The 15599-nt window shown below is 37.9% G+C and overlaps 1 protein-coding gene across 2 annotated transcripts in view; it reads left to right on the plus strand.

Moving 5' to 3' along the window:
- Positions 1 to 15599, plus strand: part of clec16a (C-type lectin domain containing 16A) — an 81910-nt gene that overhangs the window by 20749 nt on the left and 45562 nt on the right. For both annotated transcript variants that reach the window (XM_052131285.1, XM_052131286.1), the window contains 5 exons: positions 8178 to 8403; positions 9974 to 10088; positions 11469 to 11569; positions 12944 to 13063; positions 14343 to 14452. In XM_052131285.1, the coding sequence (XP_051987245.1) occupies positions 8178 to 8403; positions 9974 to 10088; positions 11469 to 11569; positions 12944 to 13063; positions 14343 to 14452 (672 nt within the window). The remainder of the gene's footprint in view (positions 1 to 8177; positions 8404 to 9973; positions 10089 to 11468; positions 11570 to 12943; positions 13064 to 14342; positions 14453 to 15599) is intronic.

A 15599-nucleotide genomic window follows, 5' to 3' on the forward strand; every position in this document is an offset into this window, starting at 1 on the left:
AGTGCCATCTTAGAGTTAACCATTAACATCCCTAATTTAAAGAAATCTGGCATCATAAAAATTGCAAAGTTGTTTAGTATTTTTGAAAGCTTAAATCAAAGGAGCAATGTTTGAATTGGAAAAAATAGGTTTAATAATATCTGCTTTTAATATTGGCCTAATTACAAATGCTAATTATAGCAGATACCAATACCAGCAAGTTGGTATGCCTCAGCACACTGCCCTCTATTATTCTGATAAATACATTTATACAGTATATGTTTATCATAAGCGAAAAAATTAAGCAGACAGTCGAGCTGCCTTTTCAGGGAAACTGTCTCTCTTCTCATTTGTGTTAGTATTATCAAGCTATTTCCTCTTTCCCATTCTCTAGCCTTTTCTGCAGTCTGATTTGCTGTATCACCTCTCAGGCTTATCCACAGTATGCTCTACTAGACCCTTTTAAACTGACGGTATTCTGTCAACCCCAGTTTCCCTGAGCCAGCAAGAACTGTGTGACTGCTACCTCACTGAACTCACATCAGTTAAAGGAAAGGGGACATTTGAACACAAAAAGGGTTTACAAAATGTAATCACTACAACACAATGCAGTGTTACGATTTTTTTCAGCAGTGGTGCTGTTGTGCGCATCACCAAGCATGCAACGCCGGACCCGTATTAACGTTTGTTGGTCAAAGAATAGATTACAACAGGTGTCAAACTCAATTTCAGCCTGGCAACATCAGGGTTTATTTGTGCCCTCAAAGGGCCCTTTGAACATGTGGCACCTGATTTTGAGGTTGGTATGTAGATGGAAATTTGATATTAACAACAGTAACATCTGTGGAAACACCTAATTTTTATATTGCTAAATTAAAATATTCTGACAGTGTGATTAAGTTCTTTACAGATTCCTTTCATCTGGCTCCTACTAATTAAACTAAAATCCTATCTTGGAATTTCTGAAGGCAAACAAAACAAACATTTTCCTACAATCAGAGAGCATTACAAGAGTACAGATTTTACACTGATGGAAAAGTGATAGCTTGGACCATAATTTTGAAAATGCACCATAGTTCTTCTATAGTTTTAACAATGATATTTGTAATAAGACTATGGTCACCATAGATAAATCTATGCATGGCCTCTCACTACCAAGTAACTGTGGTTTCTATATAAAGAACTATGAGATTTTTGTAATGAAAAACAGCATTCTAAATACATAAAGTTTTTCTGCCACAACTAATTTACTGTCACTGCTGTAAATCCATGATAAAGTTTTGTAAGCATTGGGATTTGAGAATGGGAAAGCCTTCTGATTTATGTTTTCTCCTGTTTATTTTGTCTGTTTAGAATGAGGGGGCTGTTTTAAACTAGTTTCAGCCCTTGAGACAAGAGTTATGCAACAGACAATTCTGTACCATATTCAAACAGGTTTTGCGATCCCCGCAGCGCATCTCATTGGTTCACAAGCGCATTTAAAATAGTCTGTTGTTCGGTTGAGACCAGTCTGCGAATTACCACACCTGCTCTGCCCTCGTGCTGCTATTATTAAGCCATGTTGAAAATTGACCCATGTAGCACTGTTTCATTCCGCTTTTGAGGTGAGCAATATGTGCTCCAAAAACATACAGATGACAGGGAATGGCTCAGTAATATTAACTGATTGTTCAGGGAAACGTTGTGATCCCCTGCCATCCTACGTTTCAGAAATGAGCTTGCAAGCCTCTTGAAATGAGGCGAGTTTGACATGTTGTTATGCGGTGACATCACTGTGAGCAGGTGCGTGTATTTGTTTGTGTGTGTGTGTGTGTGTGTGGTGTGGTCCCTTTCACAATGTAGAAAGCACACAGCTGACTGGGGCTGGCAAGCATTATGTTGCATCAAGAATATTAAATTAACCATGTGAAATCCCAACATTGGTGCTCATAATTCAGCATTAGCGCAGCGCCACTGCAAAATGCATATAGGGGAAACCTATATGTATATTATTATATGTAGTATTGATGTTAGTTTTAAGAATTTTAAAACATAGTCTAAATTAAATGGCTTTAGATGCAGACACATTTATGCATGGCTGTTTTTTTAACCGCAGTAATCTGCTGAAGTTAAACTGATCACAACTATGACACTATGTTTGTTTTTAGTGCTGTAAAATGCAATTCTGCTGACTGTTGCATATTCATCGGCTTGCACAAAACTTTTAATGCCTTGCATGTCTGTCCTGCCATGGATGGAAAGCAAGGCTCTGTCAGTGTCTGCATAATTCTGACAAGAAAAAGTGCTGTAAGTTCCTGTTGTGTTGTGCATTTGAAATTAGCATAAAAGTAATGGAAATTAAATCATTTGAAGATGAAGTGTGTGATTTATGTGGTACTAGAATTATTATCATTTATTGTCAAACTGGTTTTCTGAACACTTCCCCCGTGTTGCATTCAAACAGACAGTCCCACCCCCAAACTCACACCATTGGTTGAGCCAGTGTTGCTGTGTTGGTCTGGTCAGGACATTTTTTGAAAAGGCCACGGTGTTTACACTTTTTGTGACAATCAACCTACAACTGGCTGGCTTACAGTTGTCTCTGTATATCTGGATACTTGCATTGAAATGATGACACTTGTCAGCTTTAATATACATTTATTGTTGTTCATTGTGAGGTTTCTTGTAAGTATACAATATGAAACAGTGTAAGGAAGCTGGTGGGAATCCTTATGCAAATGCAGCCTTTTGGTCTGTCTTTGCTGTGGCTCATGCTCTGGCTCTTTTCCTCTGATGTTAAGTGATTTGCCTTACACCATCACCGCACTGCCTCTAACCTACTTTCCCTTTCCCGTAAGGCCTCTGAAATAGGTACTGGTTCCTCTTTGTGTTACCAGCAACACTCTGACACCCAAGCACGCACATACATACACACATCACGTGACTGTTCTTCACCACAAGCCACAAGGTAGAGGATGAGTGCAGAAGGTACCAGGCAGAGCCATCAGGGGCAAATCTGTCACAGGATCTGGATTTCAAACAGGTCCCTGCTCAGGTGACAGGAAGTATGAATGTTAAGTAGTGCACATATAAAGGCAAAACCGCACTGTTTTTAACTCCACTATATTAGAAGCTTGCTCTCTTTTCTCAACCTATGATTTACATACTGCACCAAGAGCAGGGTGCTTGTGTTCACTAATACACACCTGCTGCATGGTTTTCTGGAAACACACCTGTGGCCTGGTGGCATGCTTTAACAACCAGTTTCTGGAAAAGAAATCAACCATAATGTGTCAGAGTTGTAGCGAACACCAGAATTTGGTGATTTTGGTTTGCTGAGGTCTCTTTGCTAGTGCGAAACATTTTGCTCTCAATTTCTTTGTAGTTTTGCATGTTAATCGATTAAACATTTATAGGAATCTATGAAGCGTTTTCTCAAAATATTTACCCTATTTAAAGAATTAGTTCACCCAAAAATGAAAATTCTCATTTACTCGCACCCATACAACTTTCGTTTGTCTGTGAATCACAAATGGAAATAATTTAAAGGTGCTGTAATTCATGATGTTTATTGAAAAGTATACAAAAAGTTGTCCTACTCCCTTGTGGTAATGTGGGGCCTGTCTTGCTCAGGTGTAAAGACTCTGGCTACCACCCTGGAGTTCACTAGTTCGAATCCCAGGGTGTGCTGAGTGACACCAGCCAGGTCTCCCAAGCGACCAAGTTGGCCCGGTTGCTAGAGAGGATAGTCACATGTGGTAACCTCCTCGTGGTCACTATAATGTGGTTCGTTCTCGGTGGGGCAAATGGCGAGTTGATCTTGAAAGGCGTGAAGCCTCCACACGTAATATGTCTCCATGGCAACGTGCTCAACAAGCCACGTGACTGTCTCAGACGCGGAGGCAACTGGGATTCATCCTGTGCCACCCAGATTGAGGCGAGTCACTACGTGACCACGAGCGCGTTCGGAATTGGGCATTCCAAACTGGGTGAAAAGGGGCGAGGGAAACCTATGAGGTTTCATCTTAGTGATGTAGCCACCATATTGGGTTTCAGTGCTGTTTATGGACTTAATTAATGATTTAAGAATGAATAGTGACTTAATTACAGTCTGTCTATTATTAAAAGTTATCGTATGTCTTCAGAAGACTTGGAATATAATGCACAAGCCACATGGACCACTTTTATGACACTATTAAGTGTTGATGTGGATCATTATCTACTGCCATTGTTTTAAATTCAGCATGCGGTACATTCATTAAATTATTTACTTTTGTGTTCAGCAGAAGAACAGGAGGCATATGGGTTTGGAACAATATGAGGGCGACTAAATGATGACAGATGTTTCATTTTTGGCTGAACTATTCCTTTAAATGAATCCTTTGTGTCTTCTAGATCATCTTGATACAAAATTATGCCACACATTTCTGAGGAGACGTGGCACATTTCAGATGACCACATTTTCTCCTCGAGTTAACCCTTGTTGCACTGCAAGACTAGTTGCTGTGTTATCTGTGCAAAATATGAAAACCTACTTTTTATTCTGCTTATCTATGCATATCCACAATAGACGAAGAGAGAGTGAGGTCATCGTGAATACTGTTCCGTACAATCTCCCATCATCAGCTACCTCTTATCATTTTAGTTGAGTAGTCCTTTCTCATAAATAGCTCTGTCTTTGCGATTTTCATTGCACTTTGAATAGAATTCACTCATTAAGTCTGTCACCACAGGCAGACCACAGATGGTTGTTTTTGTGTGAGTGTGGCGTCCTAGTGAGCACTCCACTTCTCAGATGTGAGGTGCATGTTCTTCGCACTGTGTCGCTGTGACCTGTTGTGGTCCCAGCTTTTGTTTTTGTCAAGGAGGCAAAGCGCAGCTGGCTGAAACCCTTGAAGCTGTTTTTTAACTCCTGCTACCAGACACCTTATGCTGTGTTTCTCAAACTTTAAACAGATAGTTTACCAAGGGAAATTTGTAGTTTTTTGGTTTGTGTGTGTATTTTTAAGGAAACCTCTTTTACTCTCCCTCATATTGTTGCAGTCCCATATGAATCTTCTATGTAAATCAGAGTGAGATATTTAGCAGAATATTAGCATCAGTGATGCAATGAAAGTGAAAGGTGACTGAGGCTAACATGATGGTGAGTAAATGATGACAAAATATTGGATTAACTATCCCTTAAAAAGAAACCTTTGAAATTGAAGCCATGTTTAATATGTGGATGAAGAACACTAAAACGGACCATTTAATTGTGCATGCATGGCGCAATAGAGGTGGCTTCTTTGAATTCTTGCAAGAGTTCTTTGAAGAACGCACAGAATGGTTCAGCATGAAATGGCGCATTTGTAAGACCACGAGCGGGTGATTATTCACTCTATTTTCCTTCCATTCTAAGAAATAACGCCTTATCTAGTGTGCAGTTGTCCTGAATGAGGATGGCGTCCTTCATTGTGTTGTCCAACAGCACTGTCTAGTGCTTCTAATATTGCATGATTTATTGGAGCTCCTAAGAAACAGCATTGCTGCCAATGCTACACTTGCCTTGTGTGTCCTTGACTCTTTGGCAGCTGTTTCCTGTCTTAGCAGCTCTTGTTTCTGAGAAGCCAGAGCCTCTTTTCCTTTCACTGCCTCTTCAACATCTGCAGAACTTGTAAAAGCAGCTATTATTGCTATACAACTAGGTTATGTGTGAAAATGTTGTTCCAAGACCATGTTTAGTAGGCTTAGTATCCATCATTATATTTCTAGGGAAAACTTTTAGTGCTTTTTTTTTTAAATAGGCTTTATTAAGTTATAACACTTATGAAGTTACTTAGAAGTCAACAAAGGAAGGTTGTGCATGATATAAATCTTAATACACAAGAACTAGCCCTACTTCCAATTTTCTCAGAAATCCTCCAATCTGTGAATTTACATTTGATGTACTTTCTGTCCTTTTTTTGTTTGTTTGTTTTTTGAGTGCCTGATCACACTTTGGCAAAAAAAAAAAAATTAACCACCATTTTCATGCTGTGTAGTGTATTCTTGGGGCGGTATACCCTAGTGGTTAAAGATCTCTGATGGCAACTAAAGGAGCAATCCATAATCTATAATTTTACCTTTGTGCCCAGATTAAGGCAACTCTAATGGGGCAGTTCCTGTAATAAGTGTACTGTAATTTTATTTGGATATTTATCCAACATGGTTTTTGACACAAAAGGCCTGTTTCTTGAAATTAAATTTCTTCAACTAATATATTTATGTATATCGGGTTACTATATTTTACTATATACTACTATATCTACTATATATTTATAATAAACTGTATTACTCCATTACTATATATTACTAATATATTTCTTCAACTAATATATATTTTATTATATTTATTCAACAAAAAACAAGGTATTAAAAGACACATGGTTCCTTCTGGTACAAACATTTTGAGATATGTCAACATCAGCCTCAATCAGCATTGGTTGAAAATGCATGTGACTGCTTGTAGGAAAAACGCTCATCTGTTCAAATGTGTTTGAACAACAGTGAAGCACCGCCTACTTGTCAGCAGCGTTGTGTATGTAACTCTAAAAAAGTAATTCATTACTAACTGCTAATTATATCTTCTTCACTGTAATTAGATTACTCTGAAATGTAATTGCATTACTGATGAATAATTACTTTCTAAAACCTTATCAACCTCGACCAGATGAAAAATACAAGAATAGACATGAAACTATCATAAAAATAAATAATATAAATTTATATAAATTATTCGTGAATAATAATGTAGAAGTCCTATGTTACAGGTAAAAGTGCCAATCACCTTTTAGATACAGACATCCCCTGTCAATCAACTTGAGAATGTGCATGCGCATTTGCTATAAAAGCTGTGAAACTTAAATTTACCTCATAATCTGAGGTAACTAAGCACCATTTATGAGACCAGTGTTTTTTGATCGTAATCTTTACCAGCCATTTTGGAGATTTCAGTCTTTCCCGATTCAAGTAGATAGGAGCTGCACTGTAATGACTGGAAATCGCCTCCTGAGTGCATTCCAAACATGGCCGACAGTGGACTGACTTGCTAGAAAGACTTTGGTTGCACTCACAAGCTCGTGTGAATCCAGCTAGCAGCAGCAATCTCCTGACATTTTAAACAGCCTGGATCGCCTGCTTGGATTGTCAAGGTGTGACCATCATGATTTGTGAATTAGAGGAACTTTTGATCCTGATCCTGAAGTTTTGATTCTGGCTGATAGAATACACGCTTCAGAGGAAGATGTTAGATAAGTGCTAGATGGGAAGAGAATGCTGGATTTCCATGAGGTTTGTTAATTACATCTGTTTAAACAAGATATCTGCATATTTGTAAACGGTATGTAATAGAAGTTTTATTGATATTTGCCTTTTAGCATTAGAAAAGGTACAGGGAACTGTTGAGTATAGACTGTTAGAATACATGCTTTAGAGGTAAATAAATGTGCGTTCCACAGGACGCTGGATCTGCTGAAGTTGTGTGAGGTTGGTTTACAAAAATTTTAAACAATATATGTTCATATTAGCTGACTGTATATATGATGTTAGTTTTATTGGTAGTTGCCTTTTTATCATTAGACAAGACAGTTAAAAGTTACAGGGAGCTGTTGAAGAGAGAGAGAGAATGAAATATTCAATTAACATTTTGAGCTCAAACGCAGCTCTGATATGCAGACCGTTCAAATGAGATTGTGTTGCACACAGATCTATTATTTTAGTAACACAATGCACGTAACATCATAATGAACCATGACTCGTCATTTACATGTATCAGTTGCTTCACATGCAACTAGGTGATTTTCGGCGGCCTCAAGAAAAAATTCGCCAAACAGGGAAATTTATCGGCCGCTGCAGATAATTAAAATAGTCAGAATATCGGCCAATTTATCAGCCTCTGTTATATATCGGTTGACCACTACTTAGTAATGCATTACACCCAACGCTACTTGTCAGTCAACTGCTGTGCTAAAACAAAAGTTTTAAACTTTGCCAAAAATTTAAAAAGCGCACATATACATCCACACAGTCTCACTCACTAATGTGAGGTACACACACACACACACACACACACACACACACAAAGCTCAGTAACTGAGAATAAATGTCTGCTCTAAATGTCTGTGCATAGATTAAATGCTATTATAATTGGGAGAAATGCACACTGACGTTGTTCCCCTCATCCACTGCTTGTTTCATTTTAGAGCAATGCTGGTGTGCGTCGCTTTACCAAGCCATCAGAGAGTCTGGAGCGTTCACTGGAGATGAGTTGTCAACGTGGGCGGAAAAGGGCCCAGAAAAGACCCAACTACAAGAATGTGGGCGAGGAAGAGGAGGAAGAACGGGGATCAGAGGAGGGGCCAGAAGAAGAGAAGGCTAAAAGTACAGAGGCTAACTCAAAGACCAGCAGGACAAGTGGGGACAAGGAAGGTGAGTAGTACTAGATGAATGTCCCAGCATTACTGATTGACCGTCCATTCTTTGGAATCACATCCCAATTTGACCGTGGCTCTACTGTTAAAACTGATCCAAACAGTTGCATTGTGTTCACAGTAAGATTGTTTCTGCTGTGACAACCGTTAGCGAGCCCCATAGTGGAGCTCTGCACAAGTCTTAGCTTAGATTTGTGGCTTTTGGGTTTTATTTATACTCATTTTGTTTCAAACCTTTATGACTTTTTTTTGTTCAGTGGCATGGCCTCAGTCACCATTCACATCCATTGCAGAATGTAAAGGACTGACTGAGGCTGTCAGTCCTTTACATTCTGCCTAACATATCCTTTTGTGTTCCATGGAAGAAAGTCATACAGGTTTGGAACAACATGAGAGTGAGTAAATGTCAAATGATATACATCCTTATTGGTCCTGGGACAACATTCCTATCAACCAATAACATTTTAGGGTTAGATGTTGTCTTTTGGCTGAGGTTAGGAGCTAGAACAACATTCTTATTGATTTTAGGGAAAGATTATGCTTCGTGTTTGGCCTATAATTGTTTTGATAAGAATGTTGTTACTTGACCTACAAAGCAAGTTAATAAATGAATTTGTCCTACTTAACTAAATTACGTTGGGTCAGTTGCGAGAGCCCTCCACTTTGGCCCCTGTTTCACTCCATGTCTTTGTTCCAACACGGTCACTTTCATACACATTCATTCTGTGCTCTCCATCTCTACGAGCTGGGAAGAACCTCAGCCTTAATCTCACCTTAATATGGCCTGCTGGGAATTGTCAAAATTGAGAGGAAAGGTGAGCTAAACCCTGTCTCCTGTCTTATTCACTTATCTGTGTGATGACAGCCATTCTGTCAATCCTCCAATCCCCACAGTTTTCTGTTACAAAACTCTACACATCCTGTCCCACTTGGTCTTTTAGAACTGTTATTGAAAAAATTAAAAACCCTTTTTTTAGTTTGTAATGTGGTTTAAATAAAGGTACATTTTTGGTTAACTTGAGGTTCTTTTCAGCTACCAATACAAGAGTAGTAAGATCAGCTCTGTTTAATGTTTTACCTTGTTGAATTCCGTTTCATTGATTTTCTCCCACAGTCATTGCAAAAAGCATGAAGCGTGCAGATTTTGTCTAGATTTAGTGCATATATTGTCTTGGTCTAGCAGCCACTACTAGTCTGTACTATTGACGCTGTTATCTGTAATCGCAACAGTCTCTATGTTTCGCTTTAAACATTCCTTTTTGTTTGTTAGTTTTACTTCTGGAAGATATAAAACACAGCTGAGTGGTTTCCTGCTTCAATAAAAAGATATTGTCAGCAGATATAAACTAATTTCTAGGGAAATCCATCACTAGCAACCTCAGATATGATTTGTGTAGAGATCTTCCAAGGCTGACATCTCAGTTAAGCAATGCCAAAATCCAGCTCAACTGTTATATTCTCTGTGATGTGTGTGTGTGTGTGTGTGTGTGTGTGTGTGTGTGTGTGTGTGTGTGTGTGTGTGTGTGTGTGTGTGTGTGTGATGTGTCTGTGTGTGTGTTTTATTGCAGAGATTGAGATGGTGGTGATGGAAAAATGTAGAACCTCAGAAGTGTCATTGTTAACAGAACAGAACATTACAGATGAAGAGAAGAGTGCGGCTCGATCTGAGAGCCAGAAGAGCAGGTATATGCACACGCACACATATTTACACACATGTGGGTTTATTTAGGATTTTTAGACTTATGGATATAGAATAATTATCCCTCTCCAAACTTATTGGCCATTTGTTGAGCCAATAATGCTATGTCCTTCTGGTCAGGATGCTAAAACAAACACAGCAGGGTTTTGATAGAGCCACAGTGTTCACTCATTTTGTGCAAAGCAACCTCAGCTTACTTACAGTTGACTCTGCATATTAAGCTGGAATACGAGAAGGTGTTTTAAAGGGATAGTTCTCTTGTGATTTACTCACCTTCATGCCATCCCAGATGTGTATTACTTTCTTCTGCTGAACACAAATGAAGATTTTTATAAGAATATTTCAGCTCTTTAGGTCCATACAATGCAAGTGAATGAGTGTCAAAATTTTGAAGCTTCAAAATGCACAAATAGCCATCATTAAAGTAATCCAGTTTAATCCATATCTTCTGAAGTGGTATGATAAGTGTGGGTGAGAATATTTAAGTCCTTTTTTACTATCACTGTCCACTTTTACTTTTAAATTCTTCTTTTGTTTTTGGTGATTAGCCTTCTTCATGCACATCGCCACCTACAGGGCAGGGAGGGACATAAAAAAGGACTCAAATCTTGAATATCGAGCTCTATATGCTCATTCATCCATGTGGCTGCACATTTGTACTCTTCCACCCGGTTGTGTTTATCTTAATTCTGGCATGTTTATTAGCCATAGAATAAGTCTTCTGAATAGCAACATACTATTCAGAGTATCCATTCAAACTATGTCATTGTCCAAGATTGTGCTTTGTGAGTTTATTTACTATTAATGGTTCTTAACATTGAACCTTATGGCCCTGCAGTTTTCATGTCATCCTTGGTTCCTTTGAAGTGCAGCTTTGAGGCTCCTTTGTTTAGATTCAGCATGTTCCACTGAAAAATGGCCCGGGATGTGTTCAGACTGATCTCCATGATTTTCAAAGGCATTATTTATGTATTTTCTATAAGAAATAAATGAAGTGTCTCGTGTTGCTTCCTACTAACAGTGAAAATCGTAAGAATACTCTGCTTGGATATGATTTAGTTGTTCAGAAGAAGCAAGAGCTCATACATTTGAAGACATTGATTGTTTATATGATCTAATGGTTTAGCTTGCTATGATAGTTGCTCAAAGCCTGATGGACAGGATTTGATATTATTTGGGGACAAAAAAATATTTGTAGACATTAGCTTACCTAAAACAATAAACCAGTTAAGTAAATACCTTTTGCGTTCTCAAACAATACAGTATGTCATCATGTGCTGCATGCACATTGTTCTGTCATGCATACTTGCTTGATTTCCAGCAGAAATGAATGAATGAATGGCTGTTGTCTGTTATTGTCTTAGGCCCTTCCTGGACATGTTGTATAATGCATTGGACTGTGACAAAGAGGATTACCAGGCTCTGTTTGTGCTTTGTCTCCTGTACGCGGTGTCTCACAGTAAAGGTACCCATTCTGTCTCTTCAACATTTGCAGTCTGTAAATATCTGTGATAATATTAGGTACATCTTGATGTCAGTTACCACAAAAAATTATGTAAATTAATTCCTCTGTTTATAAAAAATTAATGACTAAATGTGTGTACAGTAGTTTTACAATAAAAACCTAGCAGGCAAGGTGGCAGCACAACAGATCACACTGTTAAGAACATGTAACCAACACCGTAGCACACATGATTGAATGATGGCCAAACATGTGAAATTTAAGTGTGAAATGTGAAATAAAAGATGTATAATTTACCATTTATATATCATACATCAAAATAATTTTTATACATTGCACTTTCTATAGCATTAACAGAAACCATGCTATCTAAATTTTCTAACTTTATGCCTCTTCATATGCATTAGACATAATTGATAATTATCGAAAGTTCAAAACAAGGTTAAAAGGATTGATTTACTCATCCGCATGTCATCCCAAATGTGTATGACTTTCTTTTTCTGCAGAACACAAATGAAGATTTTTAGAATAATATCTCTGCTCTGTAGGTCCATACAATGCAAGTGAATGGTGATCTCAGAAGGTCCAAAAAAGGAGATAAAGACAGCATAAAAGTAATTCATACGAATCCAGTGGTAAAACCCAGATCTTCTGAAGCGATATTATAGCTGTGGGTGAGAAACAGTTCATTAAGTCTTTTTTACTATCAGTCTTCACCTTTGACCAGCCCCAACCAGTAGGTGGCTGAAAGTTAAAGTCGCTTTCACACCAGAATGTGGAAGTAAAAGTGAAAGTATAGATTTTCAGAAAAAAAGACTTAAATATTGATCTGTTTCTCTTTTACACCTATCATATCGCTTCAGAAGCTATCTTAACCACTGGAGTCTTATCGATTACTTTTATAATGCCTTTATGTCCCGACCTTCAAAGTTCTGGCCATGTGAGTGCTTTAAAAAATAAATGAAATTCACATTTCTGCTTTTAAACCCTTCCATTCCAAGTGCGTTACTGTTAAAGCTACTGTTACTTTGTTTTTATAACTGAGGTACAAATCAATAATATTAGCTATGGTAATTTACAGCTGTCAGAGATCATTTGAAATATAAATGTATTACAGAAAAATAACTTTAGTGCTCAGTGATGGATACACCCATAAATCAGAGAACAGCCCTTTAAAGAAGGGTCTTCCCAACCTGCTTGGTGAAATAGTGTTGAGACTAGTGTTTGAGGACCCATGTGTGCATGCTCACTCTCACACTTTATGGGATCATACTGTTTGTCACAGAAATTTAAGGACTGTTTGGTTGGTTGTATAATCTACGTTAATGTCATCTATTAAAAGGGAAGAGGTTCATTGCTGTGTGTGTGTACGTGCAGGTATAAACCCAGAGCTCTTGGAGAAGATCCAGCTGCCCGTGCCAGATCAGGAGAGGAGCTCTTACAGCCAGGTGTTAGTGGAAAGAGTGATCCGAATCATGAGCCAGGCTACTCAGCCAGGTACACACACACTCACACGTTCTCCTTGTCTCATCTGCACTGTCTCGCTCTACTGTACTTTACTAACTGATCCCAAATATAAACCCTCACCTGCTTAGACATGCTCATTAAATATTGGCAAAGGCAGAATCCATTGGTGTGTCTTAACTTGACAGTGTAAAGCAAAGCGCTCGCCATTTCTTTAGAAATGTAGATGTAGATAAAATTTTAGTTGTGCAACCTTTGCTTGTGCCACTCACAGTTTAGATATATAATAAATCTCATCTGTTACTTTTGATTTTTAAACGTTTTATCAGGCATTTCAACGCATCAGTAAACTTTTTGCCATAACAAATTTCAAAGCAGTTATATATGACATTAAATGAAAGTGTAATATCTACCTATTGATGTATGATAAATGTATCTGGTTATTTTGTTAAGATTCATCAGTACACATTATGAAAGAGTTTTTTTACATTAGTACAGGCAACAGATATCATGAATCAACAATGAGCAATGATTTGTTTTTTTAATCTTGGTGTATTTTAATGTATTAAAACAATTTTTCAATGTCAGTTCATGTTAGTTCAGTATGCATTAACGTTAATGTAAGCAACTTTTAATTTGAAACATATATATTAATATGTCGAATGTATATAATGAATGCGTTACCGATTGAGTTTTCTGTAGCCCATGACTGGTACTATATTTAGGATTAAAATATGGAACTGAAGGTTGAGTCAGTAATAATAACTTGATGAGCTGTTATCCTCACGCTTTGTGATTCTTGCTGCTTTGTACATTTGACACTTTTGTCCAGTGTCCATTGTGACACTTGACTCATATTGAAATCATCTGTCTGTAATGATGGCCATTTAAGAACCTTTTGAGTACATGAATGAGTGAAGGCAATAGAAGACTACGTTCAACCAAGAAGCTATAGTCCTCTCTCCCTGTAATCCACAGACTTGCTAATGTAATCACAGCGCATGTTTGTCTATTGCCATACCCATCTTGGTTACACACATTTCACATATGAGCTATTCTTATGCCCCACTTTTCCCTTTTTATATATTATTTAGATTTTCCACTCTGGAGATTGTGTTAATTACATAACAGGAAGTGTCACATGTTCAGTAGCCTTTTACATAATACCATTTTGATTGGCATTTGCAATTGTAAACCAAGTGAATTACACCTAACGTGTACAGCTTCACACCACAACAAAATCGGTTAATAAAAATAAATCAAAACTTTGTTAACAATTTGAGCTAACCTAGTGTGTGTTTGTGTGTCTTAGACGGGAAGGTGCGTCTTGCAACACTGGAGTTGAGCTGCCTACTTCTGAAACAGTCTGTGCTCTCCGGCTCTCAGTGCATTATAAAGGATGTTCATTTGGCCTGTTTGGAGGTACGTTCTTTAGAACACTGAAAATTCCTTCCCTTTAATCTATTTACTTTTTTTTTAAACGTTCAGGGTTCAACACAAGTTAAGCTCAATCGACAGCATTTGTGGCATAATATTGATTACCATAAAAATGTAGTTTGACTCATCCCTCCTTTCTTTAAAAAAAATACTCCAAATGTACCAATGTCGTGAGTTGGGAGCTAGACTATCTATTTGTTTACTCAGCAGATGGGGTGGCATATACAGAAAGCTGTTTGAAAACAAACATATATTTAACTATCTAATTTAGTTTGGTGGTGCAGAAATTGCACACTTCAAGTCAAGTCAAATGGTTTTTATTGTCGTTTCAACCATATACAGTTAGTACAGTACACTGCGAACACTGTGTGCTACATAAAACAACATAGGACAAACACAGAACCACATGAGACTACACAGACTAAATAACATACCTATATAAAGTGCACGTGCAAACGTGTGCAAAAAGTACGGGACAGTACAATAAATTACTAAAAAATTAACAGGACAATAGGCACAGTGAGAGACCGTGCAGTGCCGACCAGTACACAGTAGTGCAAAAGATGACAGTTTCTAAAAATGCCAAATGTAAACATAACATACTATGAAATAGTGTTCTATGCACATAGCAGTTATTGAGGTAGCAGCCAGTTATAAAGTGACAATAATTAAAGTGCAACTCATGACGTGTGTGTGTGTGTGTGTGTGTGTGTGTGTGTGTGTGTGTGTGTTTGTGTGTGTGTTTGTTTGTGTGTGTGTGTGTGTGTGTGTGTGTGTGTGTGTGTGTGTGTGTGTGTGTGTGTGTGTGTGTGTGTGTGTGTGTGTCAGTCAGTCAGTCAGTCAGTCAGTCAGTCAGTCAGTCAGTCAGTCCAGGGGCTGGTTGCCAGACTAGTCTTACTAGTTAGTCAGTTGCATAAACTTAGATCAGTCTAATGTAAGACCAAAATGTAAGACAGCAGACCCCTATGCTAACTTTTATTTACATTCTATGTTGCCATGGAAAATGATCATCAGCTGAGCCAGTGGGGGCTTCAGTTGAGGGATAGAAGGGGCTTGAGTTAAGACTTTGTAGAATACTTTGACTTCAACGATGGTAACAAAATGTCTTGTGTTTTTTATTATTTGGGCTAAA

This window comes from Xyrauchen texanus, chromosome 8 (assembly GCF_025860055.1).
Source record: "Xyrauchen texanus isolate HMW12.3.18 chromosome 8, RBS_HiC_50CHRs, whole genome shotgun sequence".
Classification (NCBI taxonomy): Eukaryota; Metazoa; Chordata; class Actinopteri; order Cypriniformes; family Catostomidae; genus Xyrauchen; species Xyrauchen texanus.